The 23607-nt window shown below is 40.7% G+C and overlaps 2 protein-coding genes across 7 annotated transcripts in view; one reads left to right on the forward strand and one right to left on the reverse strand.

Moving 5' to 3' along the window:
- The window catches only part of ZNF423 (zinc finger protein 423), a 282454-nt gene extending 264988 nt beyond the window's left edge, over nucleotides 1-17466 (reverse strand). For 3 of the 4 annotated variants that reach the window (XM_058034263.1, XM_058034265.1, XM_058034261.1), the window contains exons 1-2: nucleotides 17279-17466; nucleotides 14549-14679 (exon numbers count right to left, since the gene is read on the reverse strand). In XM_058034263.1, the coding sequence (XP_057890246.1) occupies nucleotides 14549-14600 (52 nt within the window). In that variant the 5' untranslated portion in view covers nucleotides 14601-14679; nucleotides 17279-17466. Of the gene's footprint in view, nucleotides 1-526; nucleotides 547-14548; nucleotides 14680-17278 lie in introns of those variants that run through there. The other variant, XM_058034267.1, reaches the window with a different exon arrangement.
- A 119-nt stretch (nucleotides 17467-17585) lies between these two features.
- On the forward strand, nucleotides 17586-23589 carry CNEP1R1 (CTD nuclear envelope phosphatase 1 regulatory subunit 1). Of its 3 annotated transcripts, none has more exons than XR_009115232.1 (7): nucleotides 17586-17675; nucleotides 19850-19921; nucleotides 21237-21310; nucleotides 21633-21742; nucleotides 21878-21932; nucleotides 22191-22293; nucleotides 23515-23589. XR_009115232.1 is itself a non-coding variant. In XM_058033958.1 (6 exons), the coding sequence occupies exons 1-6, from the start codon at nucleotides 17651-17653 to the stop codon at nucleotides 22230-22232; spliced, it is 378 nt and encodes a 125-aa protein (XP_057889941.1). In that variant the 5' UTR covers nucleotides 17586-17650; the 3' UTR covers nucleotides 22233-23479. The 3 variants fall into 3 exon arrangements, 1 of the variants encoding a protein (XP_057889941.1); XR_009115231.1 differs by lacking the exon at nucleotides 23515-23589 and adding an exon at nucleotides 22721-23479; XM_058033958.1 differs by lacking the exon at nucleotides 23515-23589 and having other exon boundaries at nucleotides 22191-23479.
- The last annotated feature ends 18 nt before the right edge of the window (nucleotides 23590-23607 follow it).

The following is a 23607-nucleotide window of genomic DNA, read 5'->3' on the forward strand; positions in this document are numbered from 1 at the left end:
TGTTTAAAAGAACAGTATCTAAAGGCATTAAAATAATTAATCACCAAGCTTCCATCATCATGCACTCAGACAGTGCAAGATGATGGAAACTTGATGATTAATTATTTTAATCATCAGTGCACTCAGACTAAAGCAGCAGCCCTCATCACTCAGGCAACCAGTATTTGTATTTTTCAACACATCTGTTGCAAAGACTGTTTAGACAGTAAAGACAGTTTACTGCTGCATTACCACAGTCTCTCAGTCATGCTCTGCAGCTGGAAAACATGAGAAATCACCTTCAAAAACCAGTAACTCTTCATTCTCAATCCCACAGCCCATGTGAGTGTTTGAGGGGACTGAGCTGACAGGTTTTCCCGCAGCCCACCCAGGATTCATTCTGTGCCTGGGCACCACAAGGCACAGAAACAGCTAAACCAATTTGCTGAGGTTTTACACGCAGCTTTGCAACAAGCATAAGCAAAACTCAGTAACTTTCACAGCTTGCAGATTACTTTAGACAAGCATATCATGAAGACGTTCTTACCTGCAGCAGGGTCCTTCTCTTGGCACTGCAGCAGCAGGCAGCCTTCAAGGTGGTGTGGGAGAGCTGCCCACCCCTGGCACAATGCTCACCTGCCTGTCACTAGCTGCCAGCTGGTGAAGCAACAGGATAAAAGAAAAGTCAGGCAAAGGGAGCGGTGCACTTTCCTCCTCAGTCTGCCGTGGGTAGAGAGCATGCCATCTGCATTTTGTCCATGGAAATGAAAGGCAAAGTGAGGGCACTGGTTCCTCTTGGTTGGGTTGCAGCAGCTGCAATGCTCCCTGTGTCACTTTGATCTGCTCCAGCAGGACACCAGCTTCAGATGCCTCCTTGCCCTCCACAACTTGTGCTCAACTCCCAGGTTCTCGGTGCAGGGCTAGCAGTGAGAGCTGTTTTCCTCCTGGGCAGCTCTGACCACAAAGGTGCAGCACAGCTGCTAGCTGGGGAAATGGGCAGCTTCCCACTCCCTTCACTCCTTGTCCTGCCTCTGCCATGGCAGGTGCATGGCACCAGGGCAAGCATCAGGCTGAGATGCAGCCAGGATGTTGGTACACTGCAGAAAAGTTCTGTGCTCTGAAAGAACACATTTTGAACAAGGAAGTCACTTTCTCCTGCCTTGGTTACTCAAACTTCACCAGGCCTCTGCAGCCGGCCTACAGTTCAACAACATTTTCATTTAGTCCATGTATAATATCTGAGTTCAAAAGCAGGTCAGAATAGCACTGGTGTTTGAAAAATATTTTAAATACAAGTTTTCTGTCAGAAAAGTAAATCCAGCTAGAGATGTAAGAGGGCAGAATGAGAAATACAGTGCCTTTAAAGTATATCACCACATGAGACCTGAGGAAGTGGAAATCAACATCAGTACTGGTGATATGAAGAAAGTCAATAATTCAAGCACTCTGGGCAATATTTTAGCCTTAACTATAGATGAAAGTTATCATTCCTCTTTCTACTTGATCACTGGAGCAGGGTTCTGGTTAAAATCTCACCTGATATGTTTTCTTTTTGGTAAAACGCAATGTAGGCCTCAAGCGACTCCTGTCCAGCTAAGCAGTTCAGAAAACAAACAGCAGATTGATCAAACGATGTGTTGAGAGCAATTTTCTGCCCTCAGCAGCCCTCTCGTGGACCCTGATGCTGGTCAAACATGGAGTTTGTTCCCATCCTCAGGCGTAACAGAGGTTTGAGGACAGAAAATGGAGACAGTTCGTGCTCTCTACCCTGGCCTCAGCCAGGCGGCTGCGTCACACAGCCCCACACTCCACACGGCCGCCGGCTCTGAGGGGAGCAGCGGCACCTCAGGAAGCTCCCGGGTGACTCAAGAACGAGCAGCAAAAGCAGCCAAGTGGGAATTGGATCTTTCCACAAGCAGGGGCCCAGGGTGGGCTGTGTTGGAGCCCTCATGCTCCTGGGCAAGGAGGTGCTCCCGTGCTGGGCAGTGGTGTCTGCCCACCTCCCTCACACCGTGCTGGGCAGTGCCATGTGCCCAGCTCCTTCACACTGTGCTGGGCACTGCTGTGTGCCCACCTCCCTCACACCGTGCTGGGCAGTGCGGTGTGCCCATCTCCCTCACACTGGGCTGGGCACTGCTGTGTGCCCATCTCCCTCATACCGTGCTGGGCAGTGCTGTGTGCCCACCTCCCTCACACTGTGCTGGGCAGTGCTGTGTGCCCATCTCCCTCACACCGTTCTAGGCAGTGCCGTGTGCCCATCTCCCTCACACCGTTCTAGGCAGTGCCGTGTGCCCATCTCCCTCACACCGTGCTGGGCAATGCTGTGTGCCCAGCTCCCTCACACCGGGCTGGGCAGTGCTGTGTGCCCAGCTCCCTCACACCGTGCTGGGCAGTGCGGTGTGCCCATCTCCCTCACACCGTGCTGGGCAGTGCTGTGTGCCCATCTCCCTCACACCGGGCTGGGCACTGCTGTGTGCCCACCTCCCTCACACCATGCTGGGCAGTGCGGTGTGCCCATCTCCCTCACACCGTGCTGGGCAGTGCTGTGTGCCCATCTCCCTCACACCGGGCTGGGCACTGCTGTGTGCCCACCTCCCTCACACCGGGCTGGGCACTGCTGTGTGCCCACCTCCCTCACACCCCGACTCAACCACTGCAGCACTTCTTCCCTGAGGGAAGCACTGCCAGCTCTTCCAAAGTGCAGTAGGACTTAGGAACTGTCCACGGTTCTGTTTACCTTTTCTTTCACTTTATTCATCTCTACAGTGCTTCATATTTTCTTCTTCCACACTTGTCAGCACAGTGAATGTTTAAGGACCACTGGCCTTTTACAATGATTTTAAAAGAATATACCTCACCCAAACACCTAACTGAAGGAAAACCAAGCATTTTTATTTGCCCAGTACTGATGAAGACCATTTGTGGGAATACGAAAATAGCAGGACAATGAAAGAGGTACATATGCTGCTCAGAAAAATAAATTACAATTCACTTAGATGATAACATTCTGCAAGGCTTGGGTTTGTTTGTTTGGCTTGGTTGGTTTGTGTGGGTTTTTTTCCTGTATTTAAATCTCTGAAGATTCAAACATGATTTCCTTTGTGCACAGGTGTGCTGAATTTAGCTTTATGCTAATTTCATGTTAAAACCACTAACTTTAATCTAATTTACTTGAAAAGTAAGCATCCATAGAAGGGCTCCACTTGTGTCCAAATGCAGGTATAAACTGGTTTTGTGTTTTTTAGCTACCTTAAATTTCCTATATTCATATGTGACAGCAGAGGCCCAAGCTGACTCCTAAATTGGCAACATATTATTTCTTTTCCCTTTTACATGTTTCTTTTTTTCACAGTGCAGGCCTGCACATCTTTCAGTCCGTTTCCTTGGGATACTTGGTTTGAGCACCTTCCTCAGTTCACAGAGGGATTAGTGTTTGTCAGGGTGCCACTCAGAGCTGGAGGCCACTGCAGGGCCAGCAGGGCCTGATCAATCCCCGTGTGCCAGAGCAGCATCTCAACTGCCCTCTCCCCCTCTTTGGAAAGAGAAATTCTACACCATGACAGCTAACTCTTTAGCAAAGTTCACCTCAAACCCTCAACCTCAAGTGTTAAAAAAGAAAAGCCCTTAAATGATACAAGTTATTACATTTAATCCCTTTGGGGGAAGTGGGGAATGATTTTGTGATTAAGGACCTACTGTGGGGCTCAAGAGAATTAGTTCAATTCCAGACTCTGAAACAAGCTTCCAGGTTCCCCTGGGAAAGCCTATGCAATCTCCTATCTCACATGGACACCAGCAGGGCAATTTGTAAGTGTGTGCAGCCCTCAGACATTGTAGTACCAACAGCTAAATAAATTCATAGTTAGTACGTAGGTGAGGTTCAATAATTTTGAGGGCTAGTTACCTATTCAATGACAGCACTACCATTACACTATCACTTATCACAAATCATTCTTAAAAATTGGTATTACATTCTTGAAAAATAGTGAGCTACATTATTACTTACTCCTGGGCTGACAGGTAGTACCTAAGGGTTTAGTTAATGTATTAATGAAAATGATGAATGAATGAAAAAACCTGCAAGATAAAAATAAATTGGCAGGTCTTACAGAAAGACATCACTTAGTTCTCAAGCATAGGACTATTTTCTATGGTTTGCACTGCAGAGCAATTTTGTTCCATTAAGATTTATAGCTGGTATTGTTTCTTGGCAAAAAAAAAAAAATTATCTAATTCATAGAATGAATAAATTTAATAATGAAAACTAATCTGACAATGGGTTGTGATAGAGAAAATCCAGTAAGCACTATCAGAAAAACATAATACTGAAGTGACTGTGTAGTCACCTTCTAGACAGTGAAGCACTGCACTACACAATGCACTGTGATGACATCAGACAATGTCTTGCAAAAAGAACAAAATAATTTAACTACTCTGAAATACTGATAAGAACACATACTAGTCATGTTCTTTGCTATTCACTACCAGTGGAAATTTTCTCCTACTATAATGAAAAACAGCTGTCACACACCAGAAATATAAAGCAAAAGGTACTTCACATTTTTAAAGATATGGCAATCATTTTAAAATGTCACTAATTTCTGCAAAGTTACTATGCCTATTATAGTTGCAGATAATGATGTATTTAATGCATTACAAAAGTTAATTTCAGTAACTAGACATATACTTCACATAGTTCTAAACTATTTTCTATGTCAGAACAATTGTCTCTCTCAGAAGTTGGAAAAATGCTCATAAAATTTCAAGAACAGCATTGCTGGCATGTTTGTTTATGTTCAATCTATAAGCCATACTTTAAACCTAATGTTAAATATTTTGGCAGAGCATCTGCCATTTATTTTACATGTATTAAGTCTGAGCATACTTGGCATTTTTGTGGAATGGATGTTAAAAATGTTTAAATCTGATATTTGATTGGAATGTATGTAACTACAAATTAAGGCAATTCTTCACATTATTTTACTTCACTGCTTTTCTAATTATAATTATTTCAAATTTTTTCTTCAATTTTCCCACTTACAATTTCAACTTATAATAGAAGTTAAAGCAGTTGAAAATTAAAAATATCCAATCACAAGCAAATTCCACATTCAAGAGACTGCTATAAAACGGTTTCAAACTGTCAGTTAACAGACCAGAAATTCACATCAGCAATTCTTGGTCAGAGTCTTCACCTTCATCTCTCTAATGTAAAATGCAGAAATGACTGAGGGACTTTCCATGAATTAAGAGAAATTCCATCCTACCCAAAATGCAGAGAAAGCCAGGTCTGATGAGACTCGCCCATTCTAATCTGAACAGTCTGAAGAAGCTCAAACACAGGCTGAAACTGGTGGCAACTGTGTAAAACACACAACTTTATTCTGTGACTCTTTACAACTTGAATTTAAAATCACAAAGGTGCAGCAGTGACATTCATGAGCATTTGTTTTAAAGGAAAAGCCTTCTTCAATTTTTCATCTCTCACAGGTGACAGAGGGTGTGATGGTGGTTACAGGACTTCCACATTCTCAGTACTGTCAGTGTCTTCTTAGCTCCCCATTGGTGCTGCAGTGGTTTAACACGAATTGCTGTGACAAAATACAACAAATACTGTAAGGCAGTTTTAGGATTTGGTTATCCTTCCCATATATGCTTACATCTAAAAATCAATCCCCCCTTTCATCAGTGAAAGGTTAATTGCCACCTTAATATTTCATTTTATTGTATTATGAAACCTAATGATTTGATATACACTTTTGTGTATTCATGTCCTTGTGGCATCCCTGAAAGGGAAAGAACCAGGCAGCTGCATAGATGCCCATGGCTGGATAGGAATGACAGAAGTCAGAGGGACCACAAAAACTCACAAAGTTTTATTTTGGCCTGAAAACATGGTTATTTAGTCCCTTCTAGCATAAACACATGGTGGTGATTTTTTGAGTAAGGGGCAGGGATGGGAGGAAGGTAGGGTGGAAGGGAAGGAAGGGAAGGAAGGAATTATTTTCGATATAGAAACAGTACTTTTCAGGCTGACATGGCTGCTGTTTTCACTATTTAAATGAAAATTCCTTTAAATTGTTATTTAAATGATTTAAGTTCTCAAGCTAGAGTAGCTGTGTAGTTGTCAGCATCAGGTTCTAAGCAGAAATGATTTAGTTATTCAACCAAACAGCTACAGGTCTTTGTCACTCACCTGGTGGCAAAAGGAAAGGGCAGGTGTCCCTCCAAGCTGTGGCCATTCTGCAGGTTGATATGAAGAACATCCCAGAAGTCCAAACCTTTTAACAGGTGCTAAAAGAAGAGGTCGAGGATTTTCCTTTGCATCTGAGAGTCCTGTTTGGAAATAGTTTTTGTGTTTTGTTGTCAACTGCTTTAAAACAAACAGTAAAATCCATCTTGGTTTGTACAGGACACTCCTTTAACTGTGAAGGTCTAAAACCACCAGGCTTGAGCAATGCCTGTAAACAGGTAACTGAAAGCAGATACAGCAATGTGCAGCCAAAGCAGTGGCACCACAGCCCAAGAGCTACAAACGCCTTGGCCTCTCTCATTCAGTGCCCTACTTTCAAAGATGTACAGGCACTGAGCTACCAGTCCCATATGTATTAACAGCTGAGCACACTGACCTTCAGGGTTACTAATCATAGCATGAGCACACTACAAAGCCAAACTCTCTGATATTAATGTTAACCTGCACACAAGTTAAAACAAACTGACAAATGAAGTGCAATTGGTATGAAAAGTTAAAGCCAGATTTTAGTTCATGACAAACAGATGTCATCTGAGGCTGGTTCTAAGCAAGGATTTAATCCATGACCATAATGTAGCTCACTAGTTTTGATAGAGTTTGTGCCTGGTATTCATGCAAGGAATCAGACCCAGCACATCAATAGCTGTCAAGAGTGTACATGTAGTTTCTTTTTACACCAGCGATTAATAAAAGAAAATAATCCAATTAAGCAGATGTCACAATATTTTTCTGCTGACTTCCCCATAACTTTCAATCATTAAAGCAGTATTTAATTTACAACAAAACACTATAATTCTATGCATCCAAGAATATTCATGTTTAAAACCTGAACCGCCCTCACTGTTTCTGCTGCCCTTCTGGTTTCCCCATGAGCTTCAGTAACTCAAAAGAATTGCAACCAACTTGGTAACTAAAAAAGAAAGCTTTGTGGAATGGGAAAAGTTCACAACAGGGGAGGAAAAAAAGCATTCTAAAATAGCCAGGTGTTCACCTCAACCCATACCAACTTCAAACAGATGCAAGGACAGTAGCTGAATCTGATTTCAGACTAAGGACATGAAAGATGAGTTTTATGTTCTTATGCTTTTATAACGTTAGAACGAATTCATTTTTAGATAAAGAATAGTATACTCCCCTACTCTCCAATTCTTTCACATAAAATTTGCTCTGAAAATAGCATGGCTGAGTTCCACTCTTTCAACTATTATTTGATCACTGCCAAATATTTGCAAGTTCAGATTTTTCCACATCTCACCCGTCTACTTGATTGCAGTTCATGTAGTATCTACTATGTTTTGTTCTACTTCTATGAATAAATGTACTGTGGCAAGGGATCAAGTCAGTCACAGAAAGAGAATGAATTACTTTGAAATATGAAGCTGAAAGAGTGCTGGAAGAAGAGCCCCTGACAGCCTTTCACTCAAGTCAAGGTTTAAGCTCAGGAAAGGATGACTAGCCTAAGACAGCAGTACTTCTTGGCAGCAGAGGAGGTGAAGGTGTGTTCAAGGTGTGGATGGCAGTGCCTGTCCATGGCCTCACATCCTCATGAGATTGTCTTCATCTTCAGGTAAAGGATGAGTTTGCTCAATAAGTCTGAGTCTAAATAAACAGAAGTAGTGAGCAACTCTTCAAAAGAAACTAGGAGCACAAGTAGAAGCCTGTGAGAATCTCACACCTTCTTATCACAAGGGCATTGAATAATTTTCTGTAGAGTAGTTCTACAGACAAAATGACACCAACATTCCAAGTCTAACTCTTGTTAAACCAAGAATTGTATTTTATTTTGATGGATATCACTAACTTAAATGCATTTCTGTGTACAGTGCCATTACAACTTAAATCCTCAACAGAATTAGCAGATGATCAAACACTTTGCAAACATAACCTGTGAGAGAGCAATTCCCCTTAGGGACATGTGTATATTTCCTTAGAACTTGTCTAATTTTGTGAAGAATATCTGCACATACTGCAGGGTGCACATGCCCATTAATAGACATGCCAGCATTTTATACACAAACATTTTATCTCTAGTGCCTGTCATTTATTTACAGATTATTTCTTATGTACAAGCAAGCTTAAATCAGATTTAAAAGTTGCTCAAAGTTGTATTTCAGAGGAAAAAAAATTAATTCCTTCAATTATCTGGTAGGTGCAGGGTCACTTACTGGGTTCAACTCCAACCAATCCCAGTAATTTCCTGCTTGTAACAGAAATAAGTCTCATGTCCAGAGGCACACTGCACATCTCCCAGCTCCCATGCTGGGCAGTCACCTACCAGATCAGCTGGCTTGTGTGAAACCCTGGTGCACTCAGCAGATCTGTTCCCAAGAGCTTTGGCTATGACAGCCAGTGCATCCTGCACAGGCACACCATGATGTGCTCCAGAGAACAGAGATGGCTTTATCAAACTGGTGCTCTCATCGACTTTGCACTTCTCCAGACAGATAGAAAAATACAGCTGTTGAGTCTGTGCAATATAACAGGGTGAGATGTTTAAAGCTCAGTATTGACCCAGCCCTCCTGTAGCTGCAGAGGTTAGTTTTGATTTAGAACCAGTATATGAACTCAATTTAAAATATAAAGGAAAAGCTGTAAGTTGTCCTTTCCCCTTTCAAATCATTATTGGTCAGTTTTAACTTTAGATCATGAACAAGATAAAGATTCCCAATTCTACACAAAGTCTTTCACAAACACCCAAAACAATAGGATTGGTACAGATTTGTTCTTAATTTCAGAATATTTTTAACTGAAGAACAGGGCAGTTGCTTTTGCTCCAGGAGAAATTGCATTTTTGTTACTGTGTTCCTGATACATGGAAATATGTGAAATTTCTAAATTTACAATAAAAAGTTCTGAAACAAATAGAGATAAATCTTAAAATGCATTTTTATTTAGTTACATAGAATCAACACAAGAAACTGAAATTATAATTAGGCAATTACGATATAATTTCCTATCATTTAATTATTGTATGTGAGTCTGTTAAGTGCATTTATGCCATGTAAGCAGCAATCCAGGACAGACATTGAATCACTACATGTATTATGCATTATTAGAAATTAATTCAGTGAACTATTTCAAAGCTGTCTCATTTTAACTAGGTCAAATTCTGTTACCCAGAAGTGCAATGAATCTGTATTTAAAATTTAAAGGTGTTGAAAGAAATTTAAACTGCAGTTCTGAATGGAGAATATTTTAAGCAACATCTCTCAAACAACTTAAACTTTCTCTAGACAGAATAATGAAGTCTGATTACAGGGCAAGAGGAAAATGCTATGTTGAGCTGTTCAAGAATACAAAACAGTCAATTAACAGTGGAGTGCAGGTGTGAGATCTGACTTATGTGAGGTATGTTATTTTCACCTCATGTTCAGGTTCCTGTAAGTGATTGCCTATAATTCTAGAATAATCCCCTGAAGAAAAGAGAAGTTGGTTATATCAAACTAAAAGTCTGTTTCCCATTGCTGTGCTGTTGCCACCTTGTATGTACCAGAAGCCACAAGTACCAAGTCCAATGCTGAGCTCTGAGAAATCACAGAACAATGTGCTCTTTGATCAGAAACACCATCTAAAAAAATGGGAGGTATCTGTGAACTCTATTTTAAGCTATGCAGAAAATAACTTATTTGTTACAGTAGGAAGCTGTAATATACATCAGAGGAAGATTTTTAGTTAATGATTCCTGCTTGATCACATTTTAGTGCTAGAGTGAAAAATTATTAAAATTTATATTTATAATCTGATTTTATTTCATGATCCTAGCATACTGAGAAATATGCAGCTGAAAAGAATATTGTCTATTATGAACTATTACACTGATTAGTTTAATTTTGTTAGTTGCCTGGTTTTTTGCAAAAATACTGAAGATAGCTCAAAAAATTAAAATTAGTAATACATATGTTCTGAGGATTGATGCTGAATGTTAACCTTTAAGAATTTTACTGATAACTTGATTTTAGTCATTTAACTTGGAAGATTACATTTCTTAGCAATGTAAAGAGAGGAAAGTCACAAGTTCCATTTGCTTCATCAACAAAAATGTTTGTTCATACTGATCCTGAAATTACGAGTGGAACAGTAGATAGTCAAGAAAGAACTAATTTTTTTATATTAGAATGCACCTACTTTTTTAAGCGGTTCTCAAAGTGTCTCATATACATAATAAAGCCACATATTTGGTTTAAAACAACTGAAAAAAAATTAATTTCTCAGCTTTGCTATTTAATTGGGTTTTTTCTAAATTTTAAGTCCATTTACAACCTGCTCCAATGATCCCACATGATCTTTGAATTTCAGACACATTAACCAACCCAGCTGCAGCAGCTGTAGTTCTATCTGGATTCCTGTGCCTAAACATTTCAATAGATCACTAAACTGTGATAGTAGCAGAGAATTTCTAACTCTCATTTGAAGAGATTATGTACTGCTACACATGTGCAACATTCCATGAACCAAATGAGAGAATCTCTGGTGTAGTTCCAGTCATATCACTATCAGAAGGACATACATCAAATTTGGAAGTCAGTGAGGAGGAAGGGAATTAAATATTGCAAAAGATATTGCCTAGATGCATAAGAAATTTTAAAACTAACTAGAAGTTTTAAGGTGATCCAGAAACATTAAATAGGCATGATCTTCAAACATTATCTACATATTTGCAGGGTCACATTTCTGAACTGGGTTACACCTACCTATGTAATTACCATCTCTGTAACAGAGTTAGCCAAACCCTTTAACAGAAACCTACTTTTCCTCCTTGCTGGTGGCAGCTATGACAGTCAGAAGTGTCTGATTCTTTCTGCATCTGTTGGTAAAACTGCTTCTCTCTACTATCACCCCTGGTGTAGTCATCTGCAACCAACTGGAAAATCAATTAAGGAGCAGCACAGACTGCAAAACTGTATTAGAATGTCACCAAGTTTCACTACTTTACTGCTTAACAATGCTGCTAAAAATGATAAAAACAGTTCCTTAAAGCAAGGGGTTCCCCCTCCCACTTTTCATTTCCCCTGAGTGTTTTTCTTAGACATGTAAAAAATGCTAAGAACATGGCTGGTTAAACTGGGCTGCAAACTTCTCAGAATTATTCTACTGAGAGCAGCCCATTAATCCATTCCAATCCACAGAATATTATTTTTGTAGGATTCTCACCTGAACTGTCTTCCATTTTGATGTTGGGACTCAAATCTCACTCAAAGGGAAGGCAGTGGGACTAGGAAAAGCCACCAGACTACAGCCAGACACTAGAAACTAACCAGGAACATTTTTTACCTGTGATACAAAACATCTTTCCTAAATACTTTTAAAGCAACGTTGCAAAAATACCCACAACAGATGTTCACCAGTGTAGGAGTCATGAGAAATGAGCTTGCTTGCCTATCTCCAACAGAAGCCACCTTCCAATATTTTGAAGATCTGCAAAATCTACACACAGCATACCAAAGGCCAAAAGCACAAGCATATTTATACAGTTCTATTCAGGCAATATTTGCATAATGAATCTACATCACTACCTGGCTAAGCTACTATTATTATTAGATACTATTAAATATGATTATTTGTTTAAATTTCTCTCACCTCGATTTAAAGGTACAATCCATTTTGTAAAGATTTCTACTAGAAAAGATAAGAATATAAGTTTAGGTATAGGTTACCAGAAAAGACTTTTAAAAGCTAGACTAATCCAAGGTGTTAAACAGATAAAATAAGCATATTTAATAGATTTTCATACATTTGTTTTGTAAAGAGTGCCATATCCAGTAGAAGTGATATACTATTTTTCCTTCACCACTCTTCATTAACAAACTCTAGAGAGATGTGAAAAGGTCAGATTTCCTTCTTTGGGCTTGCCTAAATTACTGAATGCCTGATAACACAGAGCAGCTCAGTCAGCTCCTCCTGACAGTGCTTAAATAAAACCTAAAGTACATGGACATCACAACAGTCATGGCAAAAATTTGCAGCCACAGTGGGACATTTTAATCCAAACTTTCTGCTTACACAAGATGCTTGTAAAGCTTTTGCTACATCCACTTTCCCCTTAAGTAAAGAGCTACTGAAAAAGTAGTACAGCAGCAAGTGCCTTCATTAAGCATCAGCAGCTACAAGTGAGTTCTGCATTAAGGGAATAGAAATTCAGCAGAATAAACACCCTCTTTGCATTCCAGCTGGTCCTCAGAGGGGCTGGGTGTGACCAGGCTTGATTTCTGATTAGAATCAATTCAGCAGTACAGGTCTGGTTGAATTCAATAAGAACTTCCATGATTACAGGTTCATAAATAGCACAGTTCATTGAAGCAACAGGAAAGTGGGTTCAGAATTGCCAGATATAAGGGCATTAACAATGAATTTTGTTTTATAAAGGTACTGATAACCTGAGTACAAATAATTAAATATAAAGAATCCATTTAAATTCTGTGTTTATATAAAAACAGTGTTTTTCCTCAGAAGATGATTAACCAAAAACCTCAAGAGAAATTATCTCCCACTTCTCTGGTGTAGCTGCAATACTACAGAGAGAAAAGCAAGAGAAGTTTACTTAACAGAGAGATTGCCATGTTATTTCAGGATATGCCCTTCTGGAAACAGGTGTAGGGTGGAGCTATGTGAGCAAAAAGCTATAATCAGATTTGTGTTCTTGTGGTTATTTTGTTTGTTTTTCATAAGAAGTACTTATTAGGCTGGAAGGAATCCTTGTTATGCAAAAGTAGTACCAACTTTAACCCTGCAGGACAAGCAGACAACTGAATGCAAACAACCCTCACAGCAGCTGCTGTGAATAGGATCTCAAGCTGAACAAACAAATGCCCAAAGTGATGGCTGGAAACAACAAGAAATACAGCAAGAAATACAGCATCTCCTAGCAAGCCAGCAGTGTACATGGCTCATCATTTCAAAAGCCAACAAACCTCCTACTCCTGTGTCTGGCACAAAGCAGGCTGTGACAGAGCAGCTCAAACAAGGGACTGGATGCCAGCTCTCAGAAGCTGCCACAGGAATGCAGCTGTTTCAGCAGCACAACCTGTCCCACTGTGCCCTGCACCCATCACAGCTGCTGAGAACACCTCAGGGCTGCCCCACTGAGAGGTGGCAGCTGCCAGCCAGGGAGGGAGATGGGGACATACCCACAGGAATGACCAGGCACACAGGAACAGCAGCCCCATCGCCTCTCAAGGTTTGCCTGCCCACAGCACAGATCCCACACCACTACCTCCAAAAGAAATGAAACAAAGCCAGCTTCCAGTCTTGGCTTCTCTGCATTGTTAGCAGCAAACAGTTTGGTTTTCCTATAAGCCTTGTTGTGGACTGATGTTTTTGGCATAAATCTAAGATTTCAAAAAAAATGTCCTTGTTCTAAACACTTAACTTTCAACCTGAGAGTCAGTAAAAGAAGACAATGTTGTCACTCTATTATCATACCAGGAGTGACATTTGAAGTACTAAAGCAGCCTTGAAAACAAGGCAAAATCAGGTGAATAAATTTGTTCCCTGACAGCTTTTAGAAAACCAAATACAATGTGTAGGAGAACATGGGGATTTAGAGGCTGAGAAGACTCTACTGGGGAATTAAATGGGAAGGACTAGAAAATGGGGAAGCTGAATACATATGGTTCAAGACTGAGCAAGAATCCATATCCTATTTTTAAAAAGTGTCAAAAAAAGTGAACAAGAAGTTGATGAGGGAGTTTCTTGTGCTAAGAGTAAGCAAATTTGGCAGAAAATAAATTCCCTTGCATTCCAGCAGATCCTCAGTTATCAGAGGGCTGGGGGTGGCTGGGCCTAATTTCTGAGTAAAAGCCAATTCAGCACAGTAAGTGCAGAGCCAGTTCAGCACTACAGGCTCAGCCACATTCCATAAGAACTATCACAGCCTCATTCACAAATAGCAAATTATTGAAGCAGCAGAAATGCAGATTCTTATTGGATTGCTGGATTTGATTTCTTGCTCAGAAACTGATGTGCCTCTAGTGTTACAGCTGTGTACAGAAGAACAATAAACTAAATAAGAGATTAAGTTATCCTGAATAAAAGAAGCCTCTTATGAAGTGTTAGATGGAATATGACAGTGAAGTTTTACCACATCTGCTGTAAGTACCTCAAATAATAAATGTCATTCCAGTTGCAGAAAAAGAGCAGAGGAACACAAATTAGCTTTACAGTCTACCAAAATTCAAACCATTTATAGCATCTCAAGACATAACTTATCATGTTCAATGTGGCAGAACAAGTTGCATACTACACTTCCAAGAAGTGAAAATGAATCTTCTATTACATCAAGCCACACACACAAAATCCATATTTCTACCCTATACTTACATTGTGGAGAGATGATCCTCTGGACTTCGTTCAGATGTCTAACAAAAGGCATTCTCTCTTCTACAGAATATGCATCTATTTGATGAAGCTCATCTTCCAGGATAAACTTTAAAATGTTTTCTATAGGCCAGCTACAAAAAAAAAAAAAAAAAAAAAAAAAAAAAAAGTTATGGAATTTTCTGATCAGATTTTATTTTTGTTGTCTAAACCAAGAAGTCCTGAGTATGGATCCTCTTACAGAAAAACCCCAGCAGCACTATAGATAAGTAAAAGTCTCCATAGGGAAAATGAGATAGAATGAAGAAAAAAAAGGACAGTCTCTTGAAAAGATTTAAGCTTTAAGCTTCCAAAATCTACTCAAGAAAGGCATATGAAGCATGTAAACACTATCACTGTATCACTAAATACAAATTAGGATTATACTCTTCAAACTTATTACAGTAAACAGATTTCTAAAAATACAGGTTTAGTAAATGCAAAAAGACTGAATATGTAACAGTCTTAAACATTACCACAGAATCTCTGAAGTAACATGTGGCCTCAAGAGGGAGGGATTGTTCAGAGGAAAATGATTATGAGAAAGGATATGTAGACTAAAAAATGCAGACGGCTGGAAAAGCAAACTAAGAAACAAGTGACCCATCCTAATTATCTCTGATAGCAGATGCTGCCAACAGATGCTCTCACATTATGCTCCAAGTACAGCTGTGAGAATCAGAAACAGGCACCAAAGACGCTAAACTCAGAAAGATGCATTCCTTGCACCTCGAGAAGAGATACTTGAGACGGCACTCGAAAGTGACAAAGCATGGTTCTGCAACCACCTCTGCCTTGTGAAGCAATCCAGTGTACACCCAGCCCTTTTGCTTAGGCTGCTCATTGCCAGGCTTCACACGTGTTGGCAGAGAAAGATATCAAGGGTTACTAGCAGATGCACTAACCCTAAGAAACAGTTTATTTAAGTCATAGCTGTAGTGAGATGACAGTTACATTGCCTTGCCTCATTTATCCTGGCTAGTCAACAGTTGTATAGTAGACAGTAAAAGCTATTTGGGGGAAAAAACAAACCCAAAACATTCTTAACAATCCAAGAAGTTTCACATTAGAAACAATCAAGGAATTATAATTTACTTGGTATATCAAGGGTTATAGATCTTGGAATTTTTCCCTGATGTATATTCAGCCTCTGAGTGTCACAAATCATTGAGGTTCGAATAAAAAACAGCTTTAATATCTGTATCTGTTCAGATATAAACCTAATAGCTGGAGCAATGTAAAAGACCAGAGGAGATCTGCACATCAGCAAGCTGACACAAATATAAATAGCTTAATGCAAATGACAACCTTCTGATCCTTTCAGGATGCTGGAAATCTCCAAGGGCTATGCAGAGAACTCACTTTTTCAGAGCAGCATCCAGTTTCCTGGGGTCTGATTGATTTAAGGTTCTACAAACTGCAAGAGTACAGTTGTAGAAAGGAAGAAAACATCTCCTTCCCATACTCCAGTCTTTGATTCAGTGAAACTCCCATGCTAGTATCTGCTATAGTCCTTGTCAACAGCCAGGAAAAAACACCACTGAGGTGCTCTGCCCTTCCATATGGAAGACATAATTTCAACTACCACCAGTACCATGTTCTTCTGGTTTTTACACTGGCAAAATTGGTATAAACTAAGTAGGCGAACCTATAACAGGCTGGACTCAAACACTCTTAAGAAAATAACAGGCCATCATTTACATTCAGTGAGACATCACCAAAGCAAAAGTAATGTATGAATTTCTAGAATACACATTTTTTTGTAATTATGCTTAAACCAGTGAGAGCAAAACTACTATAAATCATATTTTCATGATTTTCTAGGTTCCTTTTAAGAAACAGAAGGAGAGAAATTAGACCACATCCCTACCTCGAGAGCACTGCCGTGCCTCTGCTTTAAGCAACACAAAATTCTTACTGGACTACAAATACAATCCAGGTTCCAGTACCAGTTAGCTGAAAACAGATGGCAGTGCAGAGAGCCCGGCTCCCGGGAGAGCTCACTAATCGAGTCACTCACTAACTCAGAAAGCTTTCATTTAGCAAACAGACCAGTTCAGTTACCTCCGTGGCCCAGCTGGGCTAGCAGCAGGCAGGGCTGTGGGATCATGATGGCTGATCCCTGATGTCCCATGGGACACCAACAACAGGCAAAGAAAACCAACCCTTCAGCGCTGCTTTTGGCTGACCATTATTCGGCTGTTGCCATCCAGTCCGCGATTGCTGCCGCAGGAGCACAGCCGGGCCTGGGCTGGCGGCTCAGCAGGGCCGCCACCACTGCTGCTGTCCCTGTGGGGCCACAGCGCCCCTGCAGCAATAAACCCAGGGGATGGGGGTGAGGGGGGATGTGTGGGAGCACCTCACAGCCCTTCTGACAGAGATACAGGCCTATACCCACAGACACACGGTCTTCGTGCCCCAGTGCCGTCCTCCTGCACAGAAACCCTGATCCATTGAATTGCCTGTGTAGGATTTTCAGCCTACTGCTCGGGCCTGCAGCTTGCAACAGCTTTGCCTGGCCCTACTGAGGAAATCCCAGGCCAGTCTTGCTGGGCCTGTTTCCAAAAGCAGCCTTTAAACCTGTGCACTGCAGGGCTCTCACAAGCGCCTGGGCGAGCAGCCTGGCCGTGCCGGAGCGCTGGCCGGTGACTGCGAGTGGGCAGATGTAGAAAATGAACAAGTGTAGAGGTTGACCTGTGCTGTCTTGAAGGAAGAATACTGTATCTTCTTTTCTAGCTTTTATTTTCTGCCGAGACACGTATATTGAAAAGCCGTCTCAAGTGTTGTGAGGATGTCAGTAGGCGCAGAAAAGGAAAAAACCGCGACGCTGCTGTTTAATAAATAAAGTTCAACACAGCTGCTCGACAACATCCCCACAGCCGGCCGAGCCGCGCCCCTTCGCTGCCGGTAGCCAATGCGAGGCGCGCTTGCTGCGGGCGGCGCGGCGGGCGAGTAGCGCGGGGCGTTGTTGCGGGGCCGGGCCGGCGGGGCGGTGCGCGGGGCCGCGGGGAACGGCCCGTGCTCGGTGCTCCGCCCGGTGCGCGCCGCTCCGCCCGCCCGCCCGCCATGAACTCCCTGGACCAGGCTGAGGGTGAGTGCGGCCGCTCGGAGCGAGCCCGGAGCTGCTTCTTCGGCGCGCCGGGAGCTGCCGGCTCTGCGCCTGGGCTGCCCGAGCGCGCTGCCCCGTCCCTGCGGAGCGGGACGAAGCGGCCGCGGGAGGCCTCGGCTCCCTCTGCACTGCGCTCCCGGCGCTCCTCCTCGGCCCAGACAGGCGAGCTAGGGCGGGGTTCCGGGGCCTGCTCGGCGTCCCGCGCTCGGGGCGGGCTGTGCTGCTCCCCGGAGAGCAGCGCCCGCGGGAGGGCCTGTGCTGAGGGCTGCTGCCTGCCCCGGGAGGAGGGAGTGCCCGCGGTTCCCTTTCGGTGCCGCTGCTCGGCTGCAGCTGAGGAAAATCCCCTTGTGCTGTGGAAGCTCCTTGCCCGCTCCCGGCTTTTTGCAGGAGACGCGTTTCTTACGGCTCTTGAGCCCCACTAGGCATTACACTGAGCCGGGGCTCCTTTCTCCTTTGACGAACGCGACCTCAAGTAGCCCCTTCTTGTCCGGGGACACTTGATAGTTTGGGTTACAAGTTCTTTGAAGTTACAGCTTACAGAAAATGTCAAAACCCTGAAAGGACTTTTCAGTGTCCAAAGACTGGTAGAGATTTTTAAAATGGCCCAGTGTTTCGGAATTAGCAGGTGTTTTGTAGCTGGCACCAGAAGTAGGCAATGTCCACAGAAACCGGTAGTCCGGCGTTGTCAGGGCTTTGTTGCTATGCTTGTGCAATCTGAGGGTTCCCAAAGTGTGCCCTGCTAGCCACAGCTGCTAAAGGGATCAACTCAGAGAAGGTTCTTAGAATGTGGATAGTTGGAAATAAGTTTAAACTTCCGTTTTCTTTTTTCTGAAAAAGTTTTTTCCATATTTTGTTTCAGTGATGGCTGCATTATGTGAGTGTTTTCTTGAGAGCTTTGTTGTCAGTAGCCTGTTTTTATGCCTTCAGGGTGCTGTTTCTCAAATAGCAGGTTTTCGTGTGGTGCCTTGTGTTCCCCCTCTCGCTTCAGTGACTAGTTGGGGGGTTTGTGCTAGTCAGGGAACAGTTAATTAGCTGTAATTGCCGGCGGTGGTTTAACTTCCCCAGAAGGGATGTGGAGGACAGGCCATTAACTTCCGTCTTCTTGGCAGTAATTAAGACTAGTTAGCTGTTCTGTGGCTGAAGTCAAGGTACTGTAATCTTCCCCCATAAATTCACCTGCAAGCCATTTAGGAATAAATTCACAGTGTAGAAAATGCTTTCATTGTGATAATAATAGATTTATTTCTTCCAAGCTTATTCTTTAATTGCTTTATTGAGATAACTAATATAGCAGTAGTTGGAAGTTGAAGTTCCACATTGATCCTGACAGAGACTTTAGCTGAAAGTTATGTTGATCCTAATTAAAACTTTACTTCAGGTAGAATTCTAGCTTTAACTGGAATATTACCAAATATTGACCTTGTTGAAAGGAAGTGTAAATCTAACCTGGAATTAAGGTGAAACAGCTCCTTGGAGACAATTAGGAATATCAACTTGAAATGGATTTAACAGCAATTTCAGTGGAAAGACCATGGGAGAACGATGGCAGTAAGAAGGAAGATCTATTTTTAAGGAATATTGATTGGAATAAGATCATTGGAGCAGTGTTTGCTGGGGGATTTTTTGCATATGCGTGTATATATATATATATGTGTATATATATATATATGAAATGACATTCAAAGTTTCTACAAAACAAAGTCATCAAAGCCACACTGCTACAATTACCCCTTGAACAGTGGCAAATGGCCAACTTTTTAAATTGCCATTATATTGATAGTAGAACGTAAAGGTTTCCTGATATACTTAGTACTTCAAAATGTGTTACTTTGATTTGTTTTAAGAGGCAGTTTAAGTTACTCTAAGTCTAAGTCACTATTCTAAAGATGTCTGAAATAGTGTGATTTCTCAACTGTATTGATTTTTCTAAGTGGGAATGTTTTTTGCTTTTAGATTAATTCCACCACTGCACTTCTTACCTGAAGCTGAGTAAAGGCTGCTATACTGGACTTCTACTGCATATAAAGAATCATTGCATTGGTTTTCTCTGCCTGTTTAAGAGCTGGGCGTGCATGGGGGGGTTCTTTTTATCTTCTACTTTAAAAAATGACTAAATAGATGAAGATCTAATTATGCTTGATATACATCTTTCCCAGATCTCAAAGCTTTTGAAAGAAGACTTACTGAATACATTGCATGTTTGCAACCAGCTACAGGACGTTGGAGAAGTAAGTTTGGTGTTTCAAGGAATAAATAGGAGTCTGTCTTTCAAGCTTGTTAGATTTACCAGTGTTTATCCTTTATTTAAGTTTGCCCAAAGAAAAATTTTTATTTATACTTGGTTTAAAATTTGTGGCATACATTCAAACACTCAGCAAGTTCATACAGGATAATAAACTAATATTTTAGCCAGAGTTAGGAAATTGAGGTTAAGATTGAATTAGCTCAAAGCTGAATTATTCTGGAAATATCTGAAACAATAAGTTGTGTTTGTTTTATTCAGTTTTTATTATGTTACTGAAGTTTTATTCTTCAAGACTCAGACTTCCCAGACTGTTGCCATACTTACTTAAACTAAATATGTTTAGGTGAGATAGTCCCTATAAAATTGAAGGTGAAAAAGTAATGGCAGCTTTGTTATGACAGGAAGGTTTGAAGGAGGGGGGGAAGGCAAAAAATTCCACAGATATGCTGCCAGCTTTGGGATCTGGTCTGTGGTAGAAACACACAACTTTAGGGTTTTTGGTGGGGTTTTTTTGTTTTGTTTTGTTTTTGAGAGTCTGCTGAAGTTTTTCTACTCAAAGAATACAGACTTTTTTTAGAACACATAAAATAGCATCTCTTCTCCTGAGAGGTCAATTTTGAATGAAGGAACTGAAAGAATGACTGCTTAGAGAGCAAAACCAAACATCACTAGCACCACCTCAAACCCTCTTGTTTCAGAGCAGTCAGATATTTACATGTAATTCTGCTGAGTTTGTGCACACCTACTTTAGGAATGCATTTGGCTTCCAAAATTGCTGTTTTCTGTCAGTTATAATTTAAAAAAATACTGGAAACTTTTAAGCATATTTAAATGAGGTTTGCATAACTAGTATTGTATTCAGTGGCTTGTGTTTTTTCCCAAATTGCTTGTTTCATAATTCACATAAAAGAAGGACTTTCTATTTTAATTATAATGGGGTGTGTGACCAATGTTAACTTTTCTTCCTGTTATCCTGAAAAGAAAGTATTTATGTGATGTAGAAGCTCTATGCTTTTGATTGAATTATTTCAACTTCCTTTTGAAAAGATAACTTTGGTTCTTTCAAAGGACCAGGATTTTCAGATGTACTTGTTCTGTCCGGGGACTTTGTACAGATTCCTTAGGGTTTCACAAATTAGAAGTTTCTTTGCATCTTTTCATTTCTGCTTTCCAGTTAAGAGCTTTTCCTCTCTCAGAAATGAGAAAAGAAATAAGTGTTTAAGAGTTGCTGCTGACAAATAAATGCATTTAAATTTGAGTGAGGTGTACTGTTTGACTCTCATTCTTTTCCTCATCAGTGATTTTGATAGTGGTGTCAGTCTGCACAGCAACGGGGGCTTGGAACTGGTTAATAGACCCAGAGACACAAAAGGTAAGGTCAGGCTAATGCCAAATGTGCTGTGTTCCATAGCTTGGTGCTGCAGTCAGGTGGTGTATTGAAAACTGAAAGGCTGAACACATTCTCACATGAAACTGGGAGGTGATCTTTAGTAAAGCTATCAAGCTGTCTGGAGTTGTTGTGGAATGTGTCCTGGGACAATGCCTGCCAAAACACTGTATGCTTATCTAAAGAATTGTTCACAAGTACTTGGAAATGGCTGGGAGCAGTATTTTATTTTTAGTTAAGGGATCTAGGCAGTGACTTTGTGTGTTTTAGAAAGTATGCATTTGAACTAACCTGATTTCTTTCCTAGGTATCATTTTTCACGTCACTTTGGAATCACCCATTTTTCACAATTAGCTGTATTACCCTAATAGGCTTGTTCTTTGCTGGAATACATAAAAGAGTGGTGGCACCATCAATGTATCCTTTGATAATGTTTGTCACATTAAAAGTGTAGTTCCTGCAGTTGTTGGAGCCCGTGCTAATTCTGCTTTTTTAGTTTTTGCTGACTGTGTGTACAAGTGTGGGTTGCTTTCCTTGACACAATCCATGCAGTATAGCAGCCCGATGCCGAACTGTTTTGGCAGAATATAATATGTCCTGTGATGATGTAAGTGTTGCTGCTTCATTGCTTAAACCTTCTTTGTTAAAAGAAAAAAAGGAAATAATCCAAAGAGACACATAGTCTGTTTTTCTGAACAGCATTTGTATAAACCTCTGCAAATTCTGTGTGTCTGTAAAACTGGAATGTGGAATACTTAGTATCATTTTGTGTGTTGTTTTAAACTCTCCCTGTAACATTGAAGCTTAATTGTTGGGTTCAACTTTCAGGGTTTAAACTTTATTTATTTTGTTTTCTGTCTTGCAGACTGGAAAATTAATTTTGAAACCTAGGCCTCATGTTCAATAAGGGCTGTCTTCCTTCATTTTTTTTTCCACTGCCATGGAAACCAAAAATGACCTTTTTTAAGGTAGTATGACAGCAAAAAAAATCAAATGGGACTGGTTGTCACTGCCTGGGAGTAAAAGTCTTAACACAGTTGACAGTGAAAGTGTGCAATATTACTTTCTTGAATATTTATCCAAATTCTTTGTTATCACATTATCAGTGCTTTTGCTACTTCTGATTACCTCTTTTTCAGTATTAGTGTCACTTTTTTACTTCAGCTAGAACAGAACATACAGGTGAAGTATGTTAATCGGCAATGAAGTTGAACTTGAAAACGAAACCTCATTTGTGTTACGTGTCTTTCTAAGCTATTGTAAATAGCAGATCGATGCCAATGTTGAGGAAAAAAAGAAATATCTGGTGTATGGATTTTCTTGTTCTCATGAGGAGTATTGAAAGGAACGTTTGCCATTCTCCTGATGTTTTATTAGCACACTTCCTCATTACAGCCGTCCTTGTCTCCTGGTCACACTTTTGGAACTGGTTTAAAGGCTCACAGGAAGACTGACTGTTTGTGCCGGAGAAAACTGGTCTTACTGTTAAAGAACTTCGCAAATATATCAAGGATTACATTTGTCAAGTTGTGTATATAGTGCACCAGCCACTTTCCTTGTGGTCATACGTAGTTCCTTCTTTGATCTGGTTCAAAACACTTATTTTAAGATTTTAATTTTTTTAAAAATTGTCTTAAATATATGCTTGTATCTTCCCAATTGTAAGGTAGTACTGTATCTAAATCCACCAGACCATTCTGAGTGGATTTTTATGCTCTGATAGTCAGAATATGAAACTGGTATTGCAAATGTGTAACATCAGATTTGGTGAAGAAAATCTAAGGAGTGCCACAATAAAATAACAAAATTTGTTATTTAGAGTGTTAACAAGCAGGTGTGGATGATATATGCATAAAGTGTAACTTTTGAATAGCTAAAACTGTCAAGTTTTAAGAGTTTAAGTTGTTCAAGGTGCCTTTTTAAATGTTTTGAACTCTTTAAATTGACTCTAACTGCAAAGCTCTTGCAACTTCAGTAACCCCTACTACAGGGTAGACTGGCTTTTAAAGGCAGCCTATTGATGTAACTTTGTCAGTTGAAACTTTAAGAATCGTCTTCTGGATTTTTTTTCCAGTAAGTCTTCTGCCCATCCATTATTTTTAACTGCTGTATATTTTGTAGGTAAATGTGTATAAAATAAAATCTTTGTATAAACAGGTGTTATCTTTTTTTGTACTGTACAAATACAGATCTCCACTGAACACAGAAGAACTTCAGAAAATTTATAGCTGCACTCCCTAACTTTCATACCGGACCACCATTTCCTGTATTTGATGTGGGTT

This window comes from Melospiza georgiana, chromosome 14, assembly GCF_028018845.1.
Source record: "Melospiza georgiana isolate bMelGeo1 chromosome 14, bMelGeo1.pri, whole genome shotgun sequence".
Classification (NCBI taxonomy): domain Eukaryota; kingdom Metazoa; phylum Chordata; class Aves; order Passeriformes; family Passerellidae; genus Melospiza; species Melospiza georgiana.